At 43.3% G+C, this 23,255-nt stretch overlaps 2 protein-coding genes across 8 annotated transcripts in view; one reads left to right on the top strand and one right to left on the bottom strand.

The window, feature by feature from the left end:
* CARMIL1 (capping protein regulator and myosin 1 linker 1) overlaps positions 1-23,255 on the bottom strand; it is a 281,411-nt gene that overhangs the window by 168,153 nt on the left and 90,003 nt on the right. Inside the window, exon 1 of one of the 7 annotated variants that reach the window (XM_014557184.2) lies at positions 13,648-13,828. The exons of 5 other annotated variants lie outside the window; for them this stretch is intronic. Coding sequence is in view for 1 of the 2 variants with exons in the window: in XM_032462603.1 (XP_032318494.1) it covers positions 3,704-3,733 (30 nt within the window). In the remaining variant the exon portion in view is untranslated. Of the gene's footprint in view, positions 1-3,703; positions 3,749-13,647; positions 13,829-23,255 lie in introns of those variants that run through there. One more of the 7 variants, XM_032462603.1, reaches the window with a different exon arrangement.
* LOC102517286 (cytidine monophosphate-N-acetylneuraminic acid hydroxylase) overlaps positions 13,272-23,255 on the top strand; it is a 216,339-nt gene continuing 206,355 nt past the window's right edge. The window contains exon 1 of the mRNA XM_032462609.1: positions 13,272-13,401. The gene's annotated coding sequence lies outside the window, so the exon portion shown is untranslated. The remainder of the gene's footprint in view (positions 13,402-23,255) is intronic.

The raw sequence follows: 23,255 nt of genomic DNA, 5'->3' as shown, positions 1-23,255 counted from the left end.
AGGGGACTCCAGCACTTGTCAAGTTCTGGAGGGATAACTGTTCTTGATCTTCCAAAGATCTTGATCTTCCAAAGACTCTTGTCACTGAGTTGATATTTAGCAAATGATGTGTATGTGCTAGTTTAAGGATGCTAGATTTGAACAAAGCTTTAGAACTCAAAGGTCAAGGACACTGAGGTGCATGTTGTTACGGGACTGACCTGGATTCAAGCCACAACTCATACTGTTAATCCACTCGCAGAAGATGAATCCATGGGTGTGACTGTGGCCTGCTCTGTGCCTCTCTCTAGTCTCCCAACTCCAGGCAGAAACAGTGTATTTTTTATAAAACTCTTTTTTGAATAATCATGGGTCACCACTATTGGGAATAACTCAAGCCAATACTCTTTATGAGACAGATGACAAAGGGAGGTGGCCGGACACTGGCTGGAAGAGTCTGGTAATGTGCAAGGGGAAGGCAGAGGGGGCAAGGCCTGGCCCATTTCAAGACTTTCTACCCAAATGCCTTCAGTCACAGCTACTCACAGGAGCCTTTTTTCACCTGGATCATTTCTGCTACTTGATTTTAGAGGTGATGTGCTCTAAAAGACCATTAAGCACAAGAAAAGGTATCTATCTTTGAATATGCCATAGGCAGTTCTTTTCCCTAAGGAGTGATCCTTCCTTTTTACTAAGGCTTTTGGAGACAGGGTTTCCTTCCATTAAAACAAGCAACAGAAGTGAGAGGAATGTTTAAGAAGTGGGGTCAGATGAGTGAGAGGAGGTCAGATGTAGCCTAGTAGTAGCAGGACTGGCTATGTAACTCACAGGGCCCTTGTTCAAAAATTATAAAGAATTTTAAGACAGTGACATCTTAAGCCATGCGTAGGGCCTCCTGAGAGCGCTGCCCTGTCTAACTGGTCATGTGCCCTTGAAGCCAGCCCCAAGCAGTAGCTGCAATTAATCAAGTGTTCCCGATCTGCCATAAATGGGCGAACATCCTTGGATACGCTGATGCATTTAATCCTCCCAACAACCATATTCTATATGATTATTACCCCCATTTTACAGATGAATAAACTGAGACTCAAGGACAGAAGTAGGATTCTCAGTGAGCCTCCTCAGTCAACTCCAAAGACTAGGCTCTTCACCATGAGACTACCTTTGCATGTTCCAACCCAATCCTTCCTCCTGGTACTCCAGCCCCTGGCAGTCTAGTTTAGAGAAGTTTGCCTTCTCTAGACTAAGGCCTTGCTCCACAGCACATCTTTTTCTATTTTTTTAATTGAGTATAGCTGGCTTACAGCATTGTGTTAGTTTCAGATGTACAGCATACTGAATCAGCATTTTTGCAGTTTATACTCCATTATAGGTTATTACAAGACAATGAGTATAATCCCCTGTGCTATACAGTAAATTCTTGTTGCTTATCTATTTTGTATACAGTAGTTTGTATCTGCTAATCCCATACTCCTAATTTGTCCCTCCCCACTTCCCTCTCCCTTTGGTAACCACAAGTTTTCTATATCTGTGAATCTGTTTCAGTTTTGCATACACATGCATTTGCATTATTTTTTAGATTCCACATATAAGTGATACACAGCATTTGTCTTTCTCTGTCTGACTTATTTCACTAAGGATAATATTCTCTAGGTCCATCTCTGTTGCTGCAAATGGCAGAATTTCATTCTTTTTTATGGCTGAGTAATACTACATTCCATAGCACATCTTGATGTAGTACCCTTTCAAACATTGCTCTTCCTCCTCCAGGGGAGGGGGGAGGAGAGGAAGGTGGAGAAAAAGGAGGAGGAGGAGGAAGAAATAATGCTGAGCCTCATGGGCTCACCACCAGCACGGGCTCTAGGACGCTAGACTCTATTCTCAGCATGTCTCCCTCTTGATTTATGGTTGACCCTTCACTAGCTCGGGGGTTAGTCTGCATATAACTTGCAGTTGGCCCTCCAGACCCATAGTTCCACTGCATCTGAGGATTCAACCAACTACAGATCGTCTAGTAAGTACTGGAGTATTTACTATTGAAAAGTATTTGCATATAAGTGGACCCATGTAGTTCGAACTCCAAGGGTCAACAGCACAACACAGCACATTCATTTCTTTCTTCCAAGGGTACTTATATCCAATCTTTCCAATCTTAAGTCCATAAAATCTTTGCATAGAAGTAAAATAATAGCCAAATCATAAAACTCACATGCCAGAAAGGACTCAATATCAATCACCTAGTGAAAGAACCACTTAGGGTTTATAATCTGAGAGCAGATCCGAAGAAAACTCATAGCTAGTTGGTGCTGGAGCAGGACCAGAGGCTGCAACTCCTTCCTCGCTGTCCGTTCTTTTCACTCTCTCCTCAGCTAGCAATAAGGTTCAATGCCAAAAGCCCCAGCAGGCACATGTAGCCTCCTCAGTATTCAGAAAAATACACTCAGCTCTGTGAACATTCCATCAAAGGAAAATTGGTCCCACAAGATCCAGGATCATTTTTCAAACATGGGAGTAATTCTGGCCCACACTTGTTGGGTACAGTGTTCTCACAGGTTTGCATACACAGTCTCCTTTAATCCTCACAGCAGCCTATGGGATAGACACTTTTATTATACCCATTTTAAGAAGAAGAAACTGAGACATAGGGAGATTATATAACTTGCCCAGGTCACCCAGCAAGTAGGTGGCAGGGCTGGGATTCGCGCGCAGATGGTCTGGCCACAGAGACCGAGCTCCTAATTACTTATAGCGGCTCTCAAATCTCAGCTTCCCAAGAACCATCTTCCTCCACAGTCTGCACACATGCAAACACAGATACGTCATAGAAATTTAGAGGCAGAAAGAAGCCAACAGGTAAAAGCATCATCAATAGGATGATGGATGTTTGGATTTCATAAGAAAAAGGACCAGGCCCTACGGTCTGCCTGTGTCTGTTCATCTGTCTCTCGGTCTCTGCCTCTCTCTCTCTCCCTCTCTCTCTCTGATAGTGGGTTAATCTCTGTCTCTGTTTGCACCTGTCCACCTGATTCTCTATGTGTATCTCTTGGTCTATCTGTGTCTCTCCTCGCCTGTTTCCCACCCTTCCCTCCAACCCCTTCTCTCTGCTCCCCATCACATCCCACTCCATCTTTTCATTCTTGCCACCCCTCCTTTGGATCCTCCCCTCTTCCCTCCATTTCCCAGAGCTTTCCTCCATGCTAATCACTTGAGAGCTCTTATCTTATTTATGCTCACTGCAAAACAACATGCACCCATCACAGAGGAAATACAGCATTCTGGAAGAGCATTTCATTTGGAACACAGTCATAGGGAAACCTGAACAAAACACGAAATAAAAATGACAAGACACCTTTTGACATTATTATACATCAAGCACATTGGTAATTAAGTGATTATGAGGTCCCCTGTGTGAATCTAATTACTCAGTCTTAAACAGTAATCTCAAAACAGGCACGCAAATAACCGACACGTGGCAGCAATCAGCAGCACAAGACAAGGGCTGGCCCTTCTCCCCCGACCCCCCCCCCCCGACAGGTGTCATGTTTTGGAGAATAACGTCTCCCACGAGCAGCCAAGGCACCAGATGACCTACCTGCCTTCTCTTGACCTGCCCTCTCCTGGAAAGTCACCAGAGGCTTTCTAGGGGCCACTGACAGGGTATTAATCGGCTCAATACATTTTTAAAAGGAGAGGAAAAAACCCCAGAGTGTTCATACAGGTTCACCTTTTGAGGAAAGAGCCATCTCTTGACCATATGCAGATACACGATGTTCTACTGATCACTTCTGCTTTCACTCTGGCAACAGTGCTCACAATCCGTGGCCCTGTGTGCCAACTCCCTTTCTCGAGAAAGATTTTAAAGGCAGCGTAAGTACACAGTGTTCTTCGGCAGTTGGATGCAGGCCAAAATAATTTGTTTGAAACGAGACACTCCGTGAGGGAGCCCAGGCTTTGCAGAGAGAAGCTTTGCGCTGGCTGGTCCCCATTTCTGGTGGTCAGCCTAGGATCCCCAGAGGCACAAGGACTGTCCTCAGAAAGCCTGGAAGGGAATGGAGTGGAAAGGGTGAAACCCTCCGACACTGACCCAGCCTTTCCCAAGACTATGCCCACCTGTGAGCACAAGAGCGTAGCAATATTTTGAAGCAAGTATGAAAAGCTACAAAGGCTACCATTCCAAGAATTGTGCCTTTTGCTCCATTAATGCAAACTGGGCCAAGAAATGAGGCCACATTCATGCTGGGAATTCCAAAGAACTCAGTATCCTAGCTTTCCTGTTTGGTGCCAAGTCTGCCCTAGGATGTGTGGTCTTGGAGATCTTACAGTACACACACGTGGCTTCTAGCAGGTGAACAGGGGAAATCACACAGGAAAACTCCTCTTTGATTTATCACGAAGTGTTTCCTGACAGAGGGCACTAGCGTGGTGCTAGGGATAGCAAGCATCTTCCTTGCAGAGTGACCCAATCTTCATTTCCGGTTTCAGCACCGAGAATCCAGCATCCTGGAAACTCGGACACTTGGGTCGCCCTACTCGCTTTGATTTTGGATTCAGGGAGACAGATTCCAATTCTGGCTCTGCCACTTTCCAGCTGTTTAACCCTGGCAGAGTTAGCTGACATCCCAGTTTGCTTATCTGGAAAACAAGAAGAAAACTGCTCTGCACGGCTAATACTGCTGTTTTAAGTAAGATACAAATGTAGATAAAACCCCAGCCCAGCATCCAGAATGTCTCTGCTGAATATATCATTAACATTGGTGGGAGAGCATCTTAAATTTAGATTCCCAGAGTAAGATTAAGGAGTTACACCTATCGGATTTTTAAATAGAAAGTTTTTGTCAAATGCACAAAACAAACAACGATAAGACTGAAAGATTCTGAGACATCTCCTAGGCCGAAATATTCCTTCCTATCTATCTATCTATCTATCTGACCTTGAAGGAAAAGAATTTTCTTGCCAATTTAAAAAAAAAAAAAAATGGGAGGGGGTGTTGAAGGAGTATATGTGCTTGGCCAAGGAACCTTAACCACAAACAGCAAGCTGTAACTTCCCTCCCACTTCCTCCTCTGGGGGAGGCCCTTTCTTCCAGGAGAGTCTTAGCATGCAAACCACATTTTCAACCTCTATAATGAATTTCCTCTCCCTTTCATTGAAATGCAAGCAGCAGCCTGGTTCCCTTAGAGGATTCTTGGTTCAACTTTTCATTTCAAAATTGCACTTGGAAACATTTATAAAAATCCTCCCTACTGTTAAGACTCACAGCTTAGCGGAGAAACCTTAATTTTCTTATGGAGATGACACATAATGAGGTCGGCTGTGGAACCCTCTCACTGCACATTTACTAAAAACAGAAATAAGTAAAGTATCTATCTCACCCTCTGAAATAACTCCATTACCTAAAGCCTACCGCGGCAAGGGCAATCCATAAATTTACACCCTCTAAATCTACATTCTCTCACCCACATTACCAGAAACGCATTTCCTTTAAAACTGGGTTCTTCACAGCAGACATTCAACCAAGGGTCTTATACCCCCAAAGTGCTCTCTAATTTGACAAGCAAACTAAATGATGAATGCCACTGAATATGTTTCCCCTCTTCCAAACTCCCAGGGACAAGATCTCATTAATCCAAGACACACACTTCGGGGAGGGAGAGAGGCAGGTGGTGAGGACAGTTACCACCACTGTGGAGAGTTATGAGTGACAGATGCTAAGGGACTTGGCAAGGTTACCCACAAAGTTGAGGAAGAATAAAAAGTCTCTTCTGGCCCTGAGCCTCGTAACACCCCACAGCACACTGCTCTGACAACCATCACCCTCTCTGGCCAAAGCAGGACACTGCACCCAAAAGGAATACAAAACAAAGCATCATTTTAGTCCAATTTCTGGCCTCAAATCTCTTACAGAACTGGTCCATCATACTTGCCAGGCATCCATCTCTCTCCTACTGTCACTGATTTAACTGTGCTCTGACTAGGCAGCACAGTCCAGTGCAGGATCTGAAAACTACAAATCCCACCCCCACCTGTTTTTTACAAATAAAGTTTTATTGGGACACAGCCGCACACATTTGTTTAACAGACTGTCTCTGGCTGCTCACACTACAAAGGCAGCGTTGAGTAGATGCAACAGAGATTTTTACAGCTCACAAAGCCTAAAATAGTTACTATCTGATCCTTTACAGGAAAAGTTTGCTGACCTGGTGGAGCGGTTTAGAGAACAAACTCTGGGGTCAGGTTGCCTGGGCTTCGATCTAAGCTTCACCATTTACTGTCTGTGTGACTTGGGCAACCTCAGGGGTTCAATTTCATCTTCTGTAAAATGGGAGCCACAAGGTGCACCTCATGGAGTTCTGTGGGTTAAATGACTCAATGTGTGTAAATAAATGGACAGACGGGAAGTGCTTAAAAGAGTGCCAGCAAATGGAAAGTGCCAGTGTCTGTTATTATTTATATTTCAATATTGTAATAAAACCATACATGTTCATAATAGGACTAAACTAATAAGAGAGTTACTAGATTTAGCCCTGGTTGGGCCCCAAGATTGCCAAGTGACCAAACTCTGAACAAGGTACTATCTCTGTGGAACTGAATTCAGCCAAGTCTAAAATAAGGGGGTTGGAGCAGGTTTCTAACTTCCTACACCCTCGGTCATGACTTAGGCCTACTGTGGGACTGTCTCAGTTCTAAGACCTCAAAACTCTTTGCTGTGTGTGGACTGCCAGGAATGGTAAGCCACCAGCAAATTTTTTTTGGTGGGGGGAAGGTAATTAGGTTTGTTTATTTTTTTCTTTTTAATGGAGGTACTGGGGATTGAACCCAGGACCTCATGCATGCTAAGCATGCACTCTACCACTGAGTTGTATACCCCCCACCCACCAGTAAATATTTGCTGAGAGGAATTAATTCCTTCTTGGGTCCCTGCTCACTGGAAGGACAGATGCTCCCTCACTAGGGGTGGTGGGGGTGGAGGCGAGTAAGCCACTGGAGTTCCGTTTTCTCTTTAGATGTCTAGTTTCGGGGAAGCCTTTGTACTCTAACACCTGTGCAAATCCATTTCTTTCCGCCTGGTTATTTATGCCATTATGCAGAAATGGAATGTTTACCTACAGCTTGTCAGACACAATCGCTTCATTCTGTCCTCAGTCCCTTTATTGTTAAGTTGTAAGGCTTTATCAAAGCATGCAAGAAAACAAACACATAATTCTTCCCCACCGATGAGCATGTGGCTACTTCAAAACAACATCAATTCTTCTTTATGTCACTCACCTTTCAGATCTTCTTTTCAAAGCACTGGCTGATATAAAATTCTGGAATTGGTCACATCGATTCTACTATAATGACATATTTTTAAAGGCAGAATAATGGTGTTCCCACCATCCCTAGAATAGGGCCGCCTCTTAAGCTAAGAGTAAGGATGAGCCCATTACCCAGTGCCAGTCCCACGTGGTCCAGGAAGGTCACATTAAGGCACTCGTGTGTGGCAGTTTCCGCCCAGACCTCTCAGTATTGGAGTCCCACAGGTCTGTATGTAACACGCTTGGGAAAGGACCTCTGCTAGTCATCACTGTCATATTTATGTTTTAAATGAACTCACCAACAGCAGAATCACAGTCATACAAAGAGTACAGAAAACATACAACATGAATGTAATGGTCAAGTTAACCCAGTTAATTAACAAAACTTCTGCTTCCCTAACACAAGGACAGCCTATCTCTTCCTGAATACGTTATGATTCACTAGAACCCAATTCTAGTGAAAAATCACAGGGTGAAGAGGGATCTGCAGATGGGCGTATCCAATTCCTTTAGTTTGTAGATGAGGAAACAGACCAAACAATTGTCTGCATTTATCAAGGCTTGCTTTTTTTCCCCAAACAATGGAATTTTAAGCACAAATAAATTTATTTAAAGGAAATGGGTAGCCTCTCAATTAAACAAAATCTTTAATTTAAAAACAGGGCTCAAGAGGGACAGAAACCAAATCAACTCTGCAGATTTGAGGTGCAAGAACTAGTGGGAAGTCCCTTCTGGCTGCCCCTATGGAGTGAATGGACTCCAATCACTTTTCTTCCACATGTGACCCTCTCGAGATTCAAAATCCAAGGGCGAGAACCCCATCCTGGGTGAGGCAACCAATAAAGACCACCTAGAATTACTTGAAGGAAAGACATGTGACAGTTATGGCTCAATGTCAAAGAACACTGGCTCCAGAGGCAGAGAGCCTGGGCATGAATCCCCACTAGACCACTCACTACTGGATATGTGACCTTGGGCTGGTTACTCAGCCTCTCTGTGCCTTAGTCTCCTCACCTGTAAAAACATGGAGACACATCTTCTGAGAGAACGTATGTGAGGTACTCAGAACAAGACCTGGCACATAAAGGAGTCCAATAAACGCGTGTCCTTGGACAGGTTCAATAGTAATCGTAGTTCACAACTGGCTGCACAGCAGAGTTGGAACACGAAGTAAGTTTCACTCGTCTTTTACTCACATTCTAATGCTGCAGTCCCTCCCCAACCTACACCACTGTGAAGTGTCAGCCCATGTTTCCGGGCCCTGCCTCCCCATCTCTTCCAGCCAAGAAGGCACAAGTGTCACTTCCTTATTCTTCACCTTCTGCTCTATTAGCATTTTTATTGAATGAAAAAAGTGCACATTTTCTTTCCTTCTCTCAGAGCAAATTTATGAAATATTCTTCCACTCTGCCAAAGTGTGGGTGGCCTACAGTAGAAGGGGTTGATGTAGACTTAATATTGTTACATAAATAATCAGATTGAGAGATAGGCTTCATTAAATTCCACGATGAGGAATAGGGAGAGAAGGAGAAAAAAGATTTAGAGTGATTACATCAAGAAATCTTGGTATGCAAGTAATTCTCAAAGTGAGGGCGGCAGCCCCTTGGTGGGTGGTTCAATCAATTCGGTAGAGTTTAACAAGCATGTTAATGGAACAGACGACACTGAATGGGAAGTGAAAAGAAAATCAACTGCACTGGAAGTAGAAACTATAAGAACTATTTCATAAAACTTTTGTTTCAGAGATATCAGTGTGCACGTGTGTGTGTGTGTGTGTGCGCGCGCGCACTTGTGTACACACCTTGGGAGGGGAGTGCTTCTCAAAATCAATATAAAACAGATTTCTTCTCTGAGTCCAGGTTTTAAAAATTGGATAAAAGCTGGCTTACGGTACCATTTGCATCTGTAACTATGATCCGCAACGAGGCTATGGGCGAGGCTGAGACAGCACAGTAGATGGCAAGAGCATGCGCTTTGGAGTCCACAAACCTCAGGAGAAATCCCAGCTTTGCCATTTTGTGAGAGAGAGGTAGTAGGCAGTGCCGCTAAAACTCCAGGCTGCAGTGTCCTCACCTCTAATTTGGAGAATGTTTATCCTTGTGTAAGGATTAGAGATAACCTACCACGTGCTAAGCCTATCGCAGACATTAATATAAAAGGAGTCACTGTAACTGACCTCATGCTTAACAGAATATAGCTCTGAAAGTGAGCTGTGGAGATAAAAATACTGAGACCTGCAGAGATGTGTGCAAACCCGCTAGTTAGGAACAGAGCCAAGCCCAGATGCCCTGTCTCCTGGGCTCAGCTTCGATCACAACACATCATCTCCAGGATGTTGCTTGAGTCAGTGCAGGGGGAGATTATTCCCATGGTAACTATAGCCCATCTGAGAAAACAGAGAGAATTTCCATTTCTGGGTGGTGACGTAGTGAAACCTGATATAGAGGAAGAACAGGCTTTGGACTCAGGCCCATTTGAATTCACTTGCCAATTCCCCACCTAACAATCACGTCATCTTTCTGAGTCTTATTTTTCTTACCTGTAAAATGGGAATGGCCTAAGCTCTGTTTGACAGCTGTGAGGATTAAACGGGTTAACTTGTAAAAACCCTAGCACTCTCCTAGACTTTATTCCCTTGACTTCATTCACTGATGATGCTAACACCTGGCTAAAAATCTCCGTACACCCCCTCACTCCAAATTCTGTCATCAGAGGTCAGTAATGCATCCATTCACATAAGGGCACTGACTCTGGGGAAGTACTGCAGTTTGACTGCCCCAGTTTGAATCCTGACTCCACCACTCACAAGCGTGGGTGATCTGAGGAAAGGCCTCTCTAGGTCTCACTTTCCTCATCTGTGACATCAAGGATCATCATACATACCTCAATGGGAGTTGTGATGATTGAACCACAAAACACACACAAGGTACTTAGAACAGTACTGCCAACAGAAAGTGTTAGTATCATTGTCATGCATCCAGAGAGACTCGGTGATCAGGTGGCCTTCTCATTCTTTGATCTTACGTTCCACTTAGTCATTCCCTGGGTCGTGTTATCTACTGCTTAAAACTGTACCAGCCCTAGGATTTCTAATTCATCATCCCACTCTCTGACCACAACTTTCTAATTTCTCCTGAAGTGTGATCCATGGGCCAGAGGGGCTGGCATCACTTAGGAGCTTGTTTGAAATGCAGAATCTGAGACCCTACTCCCAGACTGACTGCATCAGCATCTGCAGTTTAATAAGATCCCCAACATGACTTATATACACATTATAGTCAGCGAAGCACTTGGATCTTTTTCTCTCCTCAGCTGCGCTCACCACTCTATTTCTTGCCCCCTGACACTCCCAGGTCACTGACCATTGTACGTCCTACCAGCCTATCTTCATCCCACTAAAACCCCACTGAAATCATTCCTCCCCTCTTAATACCTTCAGCCTGTGTGTTCCTTGTCCTTTCATTACACCCACAAAGAAAAACCTCAGCCCTGGATGAACTGCCCCACCCAGCATCTGCCTATTCCAGGCTTGCAGCAGTGGCTGCCAAGCGCAGCTGGAGAATGGATCTAACCCACAAGCTGATTCTGCTCCCTTCATCTGGGAAGATGACCTCGCTCCTACTCCCCCGGAGTACATAAAATCAGAATGGTATCGGTGGCCATCCCGCCCCAACCCTCCACACCCACCTGCCCCTGCGGCTACACCTGTCCTCTCTTCCTCCTCTCCCTCTGATGTGCTGGAGGTGAAATGCCCATCCCCTCACCTGGGCTCTGGGTTATATCCCGCCCACCTATGCAAGAACTTTAAGTGACCGACTCTGCCTTCTCCCTTCCATATCTAAATGTCCAAATATAGAGGTACCAAGATCTCTGTCTCCTGGATTCTTACACCCCTCTTGCAGCTCCATCTAACTCCCTCCTTCCTCTGAGCCCAACTTCTCAAAAAAGGATCTGCAATAGATGTCTTCATTTTTCTGCCTCTAATTCACTCTACTGTTCACTATTCTGCCCCCACAACTCTGCTGAGGTCCCAATCACCTCTTTGTTGCTAAGTCCAGCAGACAGTTTTCAGCATTTCCTAACTAGATTTCTCCTTAGCACTGGGCACAGCTGAATTAGATCTAGCTGAACTAGATCTCTCCTTCTCATTGACACAGCCTTTCATGCTGGGAATTCTCTTCCTCGGGTTTTCCAACCCCCTCCATTTCCCATTCCCTGTTACCTTCCATTCTCTCCCATGACTTCAATGGATCCCAGATGACTCCCAGGTTTATGTGCAGCCCAGACCTCTCTTGGATCATCAGATCTATTGACCTAACTCCACCTGAATGTCTCTTCCTAAAACTCAGCATGTGATCTTTCTTCCAGAATCTGCTCCTCCTCCTAGAGTTTGAGCTAGGTAATGAGCACCGCTATCTATCCAGTTTCTCTCGCCAGAAATCTAAGGATTGTCAATTCCACTCCCTCTCTCAGTCATTCGCCAAGTTCAATGTAATCTAAATAGTTCTTAAAACCATTCATGTCTCTCCAACTCCACTGCAAAGACTATTCCAAGCCACCATCATCTTGCTCCCATATCATTTGCAATAGCCTCCTAACAGAACCACTCTTGCCTCACCAATCAACTGCCTATGTAGGATGATCTTGATGTGATCTTCAAAAAACCCATGTTATCTAATCGCTTCTCTGCTTAAGCTCTTCAGTGGCTCCACAGGACTATACTGGAGCCTGCCTCATTTCACTCCCTCTCCTCCCCATCCCCCAACCCCTCCAGGTCTAGCCATGCTGGCCTCCTGTTGGTCCTCCCCAGGGGTGGGCTCCTGCCCCACCCTCTGCTTCAACTGCTCTCCCCTCCCCTCCTTTCTTTACCTTCCCCAGGTTCACACCCACTGACCCTTCAGATCCCAAACTAAAGAACTTCCCAAAGAAGGTCCAGACTAGAGCAGATCTCCTGGTTGTATTTTCCCACAATACTTGCACATTTCCTTAGTAATACCTATCACAATTTTAATGATGGGTGGAAATACATATTTAGCTCCACCAGCCCCACCAGACTGTCAGGTGTCTGGGAGCAGGGACCAAATCTGTCCTAGTCAAAGTTCCCTGCTCTCCCTCACCCCCTTTCCAGTTGTGAAAACTTGAGTTCAGTCTGAATCCAATTATAAAAATTCAGTGCTGTCTGTTTATTCCTGACGCCTACCACATAATTGACGCATCCTTCCTATTTAATAGTCATATCCTATCAGGAAAGTACCTGAAAATTTGTTGTTTGCAGCTCACCTTGACCCAGTTCAAACAGATCTACTAGCTAATCCCCAACTCACCTACCAAAACAAAGAGAAATAAAACAAGAAAAAGATAGCCCTTCCAGAGGAAAGGTGTAGAAATGCCAAACACTGACATCCCTGCTTTTTGCCTACTGTGTTCACAGAACTTGACTCACCAATTTAGCACAGAAAGGCTAGTCTTCTGCAGCTCCCACCGGCTGGGAATGTCATTTCTAGCAACGGATGCAAGGGAAGCAAAATTCACTCTATGAAATTATTTCAGACATCCCATGGCTTTCTAGACCTTGACTTTTTTCCCCCCAATTGTGCCAACAGAGTTAAATCCACAAAGCTAAACAATTCACCGAGGGTGGGTCAGGGTAATGATGGGAGAGACTTCATGCAAAACATAGGGAAAAAATCATGTTATTTTAGTGACAATTAATAGACCATTTAATCAGAAGGAAATATATCTTTAACAACCAGAGCACAGTGAAAGGAAGTTCCAGAGAGGAAGCCTATTTTTTCAAAATAGACCGTATTTTTCTTTCTTGACGCTTCAGATAAATGCGATTTGCTATTTGGAGAAGTGTTTTGCTCAGGGAACATAGAAATATCACTCATCTACTCAGAGAACCCCACCTGAGCACTGTCCCAAGTGGCTCAAAGTTTCAAGATAAAGTGAAACAGGGGCAGAGCTTTCGAAGCCAAACCCAGCCTTTGCACATGGGAGGAAGTGAAAAAGCTGACATCCTCTAGAGACAAACACTGCTTCTGCTCCGCCCTTTAATGTAGAAATTAGCAACTGGCTCTCTCCGTGGTGGTGCCTCCTCCCTGCCTCAGTGGGAACCAGCAAACTGTAAGTGATCCCCCTCATTTTTTTTTTTGCTCCCAATCACTCCCAAGCTTTCCCCTCTTCCCAGCTATGCCAGAAACAGGCGGGGTGCCCCAGTCTGGCATCAACCACTTCTTAGCACAGGACAGGAACTCTCTGCCTATTTCCATATTTCTATTTCTGTAGCTCATTGCCTCTCCTTCCAAGGCAGCCACCTGTGGTTGGCCCCTTCACCCACGGACCCCGCTCCCTCATGACAAACACACATACCTGTGCAGCCCAGCTGCAAAACCAGCAGGATCCCTCTTCTGACTTCTTTGAGTGGCAGGAGAGCAAAGGACTGGCTGGTCTACAGAAGGATCAGCCAAGACTGGAGCCCCAAGTTCTTTTTCTTTTTGAAGTTGTCCACATACAACCCCGGGAGCCCTGGCTCAAACTCTCCTCTACGTGGTCCCTCAAGAGTGGGAAGGAGAGGAGTGGGGGCCCCTTGCAGAGCCAGCGGAAAGCAGAGGCTGAAGCCAGAGTAATCTTAGAGAGGAAAGGGTGTGGAGGAAGGGTTATACCAGAAAATGTGTCTTTGTGTTTCTCCATCTTGTGCTAAAAGGAATTCCGTTAGATTAGCACTCTGGTTCCCAAATCGTGTAATTCTCTTTTCAGTGAACTCATCCTGTGCTATTCTTTTGTATTATTCATCATAATTGTCATTAAATATTTGAGTTATTCATTTATTTATTAAGCAAGTATTGAACGTGCTCCTTGGGCTGGACACTAAGGATAAAAAGATATTAAGCTGTGCCTTCAAGCAGCTTCTCTTCTACTGGGAGGAGAGAGACTATATACAAATAAATAAGTAAAAATGAGGTATGCCAGATGGTGATAAATATTACGGAGAAAAACATTGCAGGGAAAGAAAACAGTGATTGCTGTGGGTGGGTGGGGGAGGGGAGAGGGGTAGGTGACATTTTTAGTCTGGTGAGACCTCATTATGAAGTCATGTTGAAAAAGGTCTAAAAGAAGTGAAAGAATGAGCCATCTCATTCTCATCTTAGACAAGAGTGGTCCAGGCAGAGGAAACAGCAAAGGCAAACAGCATATTCCGGAGATGAGAATATGCCTGAGGTAACTGAAGGGTAAAGAGGAGCTCACGTGACCTGGGGAGAGTAGGCGTGGGTGCGGTCAGTGGGGGCTGAGAGATCTGCCACCCGGGGATTTTGAGCACAGGAGTGATGTGACCTGACATTTAAAATGATCTCTCTGACCATCATGTTGAGAACAGACTGGAAGGTGGGTGAGAGGGCAAGGGGGTTAAAACAGGGAACCCAGCCGGGAGGCAAAACTGCAGTGATCTGCGAGAAAGATGATGACGGTTGGGACCAGAGTGGTTAGAGGGAGCAGTGAGATGTGTCCAGATTCAGGATACACTTTGATGATGGAGCACAAATGGACTTGTGGCTGGAGTGAATTTGGATTACAAGAGATTAATTACTTTGCTAAAGGTAACAGTTTGGCTTGTACCCATGAAATAATTACATAACAATTCAAGACAGTACATGATAGAGTGACTACTGGATTGGTCCAAACACCTTTGGCTTCCTTTAATAATTTCCCATGTACATTTAAAATATAATAATACAAAGCCAGCGATTTTATTTGAATTCTAGAAAAGCAACTATGGGGAAGAAGGGAAGGGGAATTTTCCTGTGCCTTTTTTCAGTTCCTCTAGAGCAGTACTGTGCCACAGAACCTTCCAGAAATGTTCTGTATCTGGACTTACCATACAGTAGCCACCAGCCACATGTGGCTACTGAGCACTTAAAATGTGACTTAAGTGACTCAGTACCTAAAATTTTAACAATATTTAATTTGAATTAATTTTAATTCAAATAGCTATTTCTGGCTAGTAGCCACTACACTGAACCATACAGATCACCACACAGCAAAACTATTCCCAAACTATACATTATACTTTTTCTTATTGAAATTGAGTCAAACAGATATATATAAAATATATCTGTAAAAGTATAGATTCTCATTTTTTTATTACACCCTTCAGTTACCATCGAATTCTCCTATTTGAAAAGAAACACTAGATAGCTTGGTTTTAAACACACTTTCTTAGTTTTTGCAGACAACTCTAACATCTTCTCGGCCATCAGTCTACCGATGACATTCAAAATGTGATTTCCCTCCCTGATGAGTATTAAATGCTAACATTTTAAATGTCACATAAAAATAAAGATAGAAGATTCTTATTATAGTTGAACTACCCTCCTGCTCTAAATTCAAAGTACTTTATGATATCAGTTATCTCATTTTTCTTCCCCAAATGAATAAAAAGGGCTGATATTAGTATCACCATTTTTCAGTTGGGAAAATCAAGGCAGAGGGAGATTAAAGGCAGCCCATTGTAGAAAGTAAGTCTATAGTTTTATTGGAAAGGATCAGAAATTAGGAAGATATAAAAAAGGAAGTCAGTTGAAAAAAAAACTACATGTAGATCCTTGGTTGCCAAATTCAAACGAGCTGAGAACGGGTCTAGAAAATGCTGTCGGGATGAACAGGGTAGGTGTCAGTGTCCCCCCCTTTGGGCCCTGTGTCTTAGACCTTCCATGTGCCTCAGCGGTGCACCTAAGACAAGATGCTGGCTCCACAACTGGGCGGTGAGGGGGATGCAGCGGTCAGGCGGGGGCTCGATGAGGGATGTGGCCTCAGTATAATGATGCTGGCTTACTCATGAGCGAACCAGATTTCAAATGACAGGGCAACATTCTTGAATAATCTCCTAACCCAACAGCTGGAGAATGAGCTTTCATTAATCTGGCTTTTGAAACACTCAGGCTAACCCCAGTTATATCACAAAATTGTATGACCCAAGAGATTAACAGGGCAATTCAATCAGTTTAGAGCTGACCTGAGAAGTTGTCAGTTCAATTCCTTCATTTTGAGAATGAGGATACTAAATCCCAGGAATACTGTCATCCTTGCAAAAGAACATAATTTTATTCATTTTGCAAGCAAGCCTGAGTTCCTATGTTACAGGTAACTGATATGGTCCTATGTCTCCCATAAATAGTTAAAAGAAGTCGACTACCCTTACTTTTTAACTCCAGTGTGTTTCTAGAAACTATAGGATTAGAGAATAATCAATGTAATATATTACATACATTTTATATATTATATATGACATTATATATAACATGCATATAATGTATATAATACATTATATAATGTAATGTCATATATATTACATATATGATTATATATGCAACATAATATACTATATTATATATGTAATATATATAACATAATTTCCCCCCATAGGAAGGATATTAAAATTGGTGACTGCATCCCTGAATAACATTCTTAAGTCTGAACTGAGTCATAATAATGTTATAAAAACAAAGATAAAAGAATTCATTAAAATAATTCAAAATTGTTCGAGTATGTGTTAGTTCCTACTGAATAAGCATAAATGTACAAATTAGAAATGGGGCCAAAAGTATTATTCAGTATCTAGAAAATGCATAAAATTAGAACTATGTATATCACAAATCTTAGACTTTATGCTTCTTGGAATTTAGAAGGGGCTGCTAAGGATGGCTTGGTTAGCCTGGTCCTTTAGAATGCAGTCTGGGCAAGTCTGGACTGATGCTTTTTTTCAGTGAGCAGAGACATTCCAAAGTCCCAGCCTCTTCTGCCACCTTAGTGATAATACAACATGCTATATATAGGCAGGGGCTTTACACATGTTTCCAGATGACAATGAAGATGTGGGTGGTGATGGCATTTTAAATGCTCGAGAAGTAAGGCCAGTCCTGCTCACTACAGGTTACCTGCCCAGAAGGCTGACAGCTGCGTTGGCATCACTTTGCTTATCACTCTGATAGCCACTGTTAGAGAAAAACACACTTCCTTCATAAGTGATTGGTTTTAATTCCCCATATTTAAGTTTGTAAAGGGGCTTCAAGATATGAGTCAAAAAAATTCCCCATTTTAATCTTGGGGGGGAAAAATTGGCCAATACCATTAAGTACAGCCAGGGGCAGGGACATAATCTATGTAAAGCATTTAAGAATAAAGGGGGTGAGTCAAAATTCCACCATACTTAAAATGTCTTTTTGATTCCCTGAGAAACCTTCATGGTAGGAAGACTGATTCCAATTCTTCCAAAGACACACAGGAAGGAAAAGCTTCCAAGAAGATGCATGTCGGTCTAACACAGAGAGAACCTAAAGCCATCAGACAGGGCACAGGGAGAGCCAGTGACTAGGGACTTCAGCTTACAGGCTTGAGGTCTTTTCACAGAAAATGCTAAAGTGAGTTCACTGTAGACTGTGCTAAATTAACATGATTTACATGTAGACTTTAAAGTGAAGAACTAAAGACAGGGAGGAATAGAAGATAAAAACAGAAATGGAAGTCACACAGACACACCACATGAGTTCTGCATGTCAGACCATTCCTACAAACATAATTCTGTAGGAATTGTGATGTGACATGTTTCTCAAGTCGGATGTGCCTGAGCCAGCTCTACTGCTTACTGGCCGTGTCTTGGGCAAATTATCTAATCTCCCTACACCTCACATCCTCACCTGTAAACAGATACAATGCAGTATCCACTTCCCATGCAAGTTGGGAAGAGCAAATGGGATGATGTGCTAAAAGCTTCTCAGCACAGAGCCTAGCCAACAGTAACAATTCAATAAATATTAGCTGTCTCATGAGAATAACAACAATAATCACAGTCCAAAAAGTAACAATAGCTTTCTGAAAGCCACGCTAAGCAATTTTTTAATTCCCATAACATACCAATAAAGCAACTGAAATTGGAAATAAAATGTCTTCCAGGCATAATTTGGTTTACGAGTTCTCTAACGATCACATGAAGGAACAGGTTCCATCCAAACCACCCCTACACATTCACTGGTGTTATTTTCAAACCTAGTAAATTAACAGAATTTTTGTTTTCCACTCATGAGAAGTCAGCCTGGTATATCTTCTGAATGTTTGAGGACAAGCTTGAGATCTGGTTTTAATACCTCCGACGTTTTTATAAAACTTGCCAATTTTCAACCTTTTTCAGAAAACTGACTCACACCCAGTCACCAAATACACTCCCATCCCCAATAGAAGGTGGCCATTCAGGTCTCCCACCAGCATCCCTGGTCAAAGGGACCAAGACTGTTGAGGGTCTTCTCTCATGCACAGGCAGGTTTACATCCACATCCCAGCAGGGCATGAAGACAGGAAGCTCAGCATCCTTTGTTAGCAGGTGCACGTGGAGCAAAAGCCCCAGTAGCCAGGCAGCCCCTGATGTCCACATTACATCTGCACAAGCAGGAAACCCAGGCTTGGTCTAACCACAAACACCGTCCGTTCATTGCGGACCACTCAGGTAAATATCCAAAAGTATCCTTCAGATACTTATAAAAAGATAATGCCTTCTCCCAACACAACTACTCTTCCTCTTATGAACTGTGGGGAGGAAGAAAGGAAGGCAGATATTTTTGAAGTCTGCTATAAGCCAGGAACGGGGAAGTACTTTTATTACATCTAACCCTGTCAGAAGTTACCCCAGTCCTCATGTTACAGACAAGGAAATCTAGACTCAGAGAGGTTTAATTTAACTTGCCCCAATGACACTGAAAGGAGCTAGAATTGGAACCCACATTCATCAGTGTCTCCACCATGTACCCAGCAGCCCCCTGGCGGTGAGTCTCCCACTCTCAGTGCTCTCATCACCATCGCAAACCAAGCTGGGGGGCTTGAACCACAGGTTCCCTTATTTACTCCTCAGAGCCTTCTCATGTCAAGCAATAATTTATATGCACCCCAAAGAGCTTGTCTACATCACATCTCACTTAGCACAGTGTCTGGCAGAAAGGAGGCACGTGCCTGATCTAAATCTCCCCTCAAATAACCTGACTATGGCAAAGCCTGTGTCCTCTGCATGTGACTGTCACATAAATGAGCCTCCCTAAAGTCAAGCTTTCAAAAACCAGCCTCTTTCCACTAAATAACTGGCTCGCCAGTAATTAAAAGATGCACCAGTCTATCATCACAAGCAGTTCCCATTAAGGAAAGGATTAACTCCAATTAAGGACACTACTGACACTTCACTTCTACGTAAAGAGACCTTTGGAGGAGGAGGGAACACGCATTATTTTAACATATGGTGATTTCTCTATTTGTGTGCTTTCATGATTCAAGATGTTCCTTTGCCGCTGGGTCACTTAAGAGGCGTGTCGTGGCTGTGAATTCTGAGCACAAATGAATTATCCTGAGTGGAGAGCTCCTGGAAGAACAGGTCCTAGTCATGAATATCACTGGGTCTCACTATTAGAGACGCAAAGTTCCACCCATATCAGAAAAAATATGATAATTGTCTTGTGCATAAATCTGTAAGCAGCTCTCCCTCCAGCCATGCCTCCCCTGCAGTAACCCAATATTCAGAGACGTGACCTCTTTCCTGATGGCTTAGAAAATGAATTCTTTTCCTCCCAACATTAAGTCATCCAAACTGGCACTAACCGGCATTAACTGACCATCCAGGAAAAGGTGTTAACATCTCTCCGCAAACCCTCCTCCACGCAGCTACGCGAATAAAAGGAAATCAACCTGAATTAACTTCCAATGTGTATATATGTTTAAAGCAAGTGTATCAGCCTAATGTGAAGTGCCTAAAATTAAGATTTCTAATTTTATGGATTCTCTGGGAAACCACAGCTAGGTGAGAGAAGGCCTAAGAATATTAGGTGGAAAAGAGATAATGGCCGAGCCCCAAAACACTAGTGAGAAACAAACCACCCTCTACCCAGGTCAGCAGCATTTCTCTGAGCGGCCCGGTGAACACCAGGCTGTGCCCTTGACAGAGGACCACAGGGGTGTCTGAAAATGGCCCCTCCACAGGGTACTGTGGTGACCAATGCCTCTGTGATAACCAGCAGCAAAAGTACACATAAAAATGACCCTTGTTGGCTGGCAGTTCCAGCTGCAACTTTCATCACTTACTTTCTGCATTTTTAGACTCATCATTCACCCCTACCCACACTCAGAACGTGCCCCATTCCTTTTCAGTGCTTGCCCCCCAGTTTGCTGCCATTTCCCCAAAGCATTCAGCTGTCTGTTCTGACCACTTACTTGATGATGCTCTCTTGAGATGAACTTTGGCCTGTCAGCCTGTGTTCCCCCTTTAGACACCACACACCACAGTGTGGCAACCCACCTTCTGTGACAGTTTAACCACCAGGCATTTGTTTCTGCAGAGATGTGAAGGTAACAATAAATGGGGGGTGTGGGGAGGAAGCTAGAAAGAAATTTAAGACTGTAAACATGCCTGCAAACCCTTTTCTGGACTGTTTGCTCCTTGAGGGCAGGACCAGGCCTTAATCATCTTTACCTGGGTCTCCCACTTCCCCAAAAGTATCTGCTGAATGACAACTTCTCCAATGAAGGCTCCTTCACGGGCGGGCTATTTACATGGAAACTATTCATCGGCTAGGGACAGGAGAGCTTAAACTAAATGGCTCCACGGGGTGAAGAAAACACCAGACTGGAAGTCATTCACAAACTATTCCATGTCAGGTGAGCCACTGAGCCTCACTGAACTCACTCCCTCATCTCTGCAGAGAATGACCAAGACCACTTCTAAGGGACCCTGTGGCCCCATCATTCCATGCTTTTAGGTTAAGGAAGAACTTCCTTTAGCCTCCTGTTGAAACAAACAAAAAAACCAGACTAAGTTACTGTGAGTTAGTGAACCCACCTAAAGACTAAGATATGATATTTACTCATTTCCCTGGATGCCCTTTGCCCCCAGGGCTTTAGGAAGCAAGGACGTGGGTCACTCATCCTGGAAGACCTCTTTCTTTTGGTTCTGTAGTTCTCTGACCAAGAGAGGATTTTTCAAAACAATGTTATAATCCTACAGTGAAGTTGTTTATAATGCTGTGGCTTTTATGAAAGAGACAGTTTCTTTAAAAAAAAAAAAAAAGGCAGAGCAATTTTAATTTTTCCTAGAAAGAAATGGGGCAAGTCCTCCAGGCGGTGCTGTCAAAATAAATCTGCTCAGTTTTTTCACCAAAAGCCTGTACACCCTGAAGGGGATGAATCTGAAATAACAAAAAGCTGGAGTGTCACCCTTCAGTTAAGAAATAACCACAGCGCAGGAAAGACTCTGGAAGGAGGGCAAGGCACGGAATCATATTTAGAATTTGTGACATATGGAAGTCACAAGGACCCCCGCGGTCAAGGGAGCCGTCTAGGAGAACAAGTCACCAGGACAGCACAAACAGTGGGGCTGCATCACCCTGCTGGGCTGCATCTACCTTTGCAGATGTCTTACCTCAACAGGAGGAAAACTGCAATTTTCTTACTTCCTCCATCCTCTATATAAAATTCTCATCTGAAGCAGTAACTTTAGAGGAATGCTAATAAGGATGACTTGCAACACTCTAGATTACTGATTCAAAACAGCAAACAAGATAGGAGTGATCATGGAAGAGGTTCTCAAAATATTATTTACTTCTATATAAATAAAAATACATCTTGAAATCCTTTAACAGGAAAAAGAAATGAAAACACAACTGCAAACTCCCTCCTCTTATCTTCTACAAGAGACATCCTTCAGTGAACAATCTTATTCAGAGATATTGATCAAAGAATGGTCCCACAGAGGATCAACTGAAAATGGTTTAACCTGGATTTTTTTTTTTAATTTAATTAAAAAGCCCTATCCTACCAAAAGAAGCCAACGAGCCTGGATCAGGAAGTTTCTCAGTTTTCAGTGGTGCTAAACGTTTATCACAGAGGATGCTTCTGTTCTTGATATAAAAATTCTTTACTCTGTCATTCAACCAATGTTGATCAATGGTGTCATGGTGGCCCTTTATTTCTACATCCTGTACGCCCTCCGTAATGAGTTCCTCCCCCCATTCCTGCCACAACAGTGTGTATTCTTAATGCAATGGGCTTAGGGGCAGCAATTGCAGAGAAATGTGTCTACCAACTCACACTGATGTGAGCCTCCTGTGCGGGGCTCATGGCCCCTGTTGAGGTTCTAATGTGCACTTTTTGTGATGTGCTGGTAAATTTCAATCAAAATGTAGAAAAAGAGATAAGGCAAAAATATTGAAGGTATAATTTTTTTCTGCTGATAAGAGGCCTTGGGAAGTGTAATTAGACACGCTTTACCATACCATTAATCAGAATATGTTTTATGATTAAAGTAAATAATCCTTGGCTACACTTCCTCCAAATTATTTTCCTCTGCTAAGGCAAAAGATAATAAATCTGTAAATAGTAAGACACTTTCAAATAGGCAGTGTTCATTTGCTGGAATCCTTTACCCTATCACCAATACCCTGCCAAAAAGCAACTATTTATGTGTACAGGTTTCTTTGAAGTAAAATTAGATACATAATATAAATTTCCTCTACTGAAACCCTCCATTTCTAACTATTCCAGTAACATTGTTTATAATAAAACACTGACCCTTCCAACAACCTATGGTGGCTTTGTCCATTAGATTGGCTCGCGGGGAGACCAAGACTTCATCACCCACAAGACCCCAGTTCTTGGCACAGCAGCTGCCAACTAGCAGCTTCAAACAAATGCTGAAGTTACTTTTCGTAATTATAAATGCTATCTCAATTTTTTCCCATTAATTCTACTGATTTAAAAAATGTTTTAAACCTAGCCTAACCAGATTCCTCATTTGTCCTTTACTAGTTGTGTGACTGGGGGCAGATCATTTCCTCTCTCTGGGCCTCAGTTTCCTCTTCCATAGGATGGAGATGAATTATAGCTCTTGTGTACCAGCATCATTATGAACATTACTTGGGTTAATAATGCAGTACCTTGTGCCAATACTATGTCAT

This window comes from Camelus ferus, chromosome 20, assembly GCF_009834535.1.
Source record: "Camelus ferus isolate YT-003-E chromosome 20, BCGSAC_Cfer_1.0, whole genome shotgun sequence".
NCBI classification, from domain to species: Eukaryota; Metazoa; Chordata; class Mammalia; order Artiodactyla; family Camelidae; genus Camelus; species Camelus ferus.
This window is presented reverse-complemented; position numbering and strand designations above follow the sequence as displayed.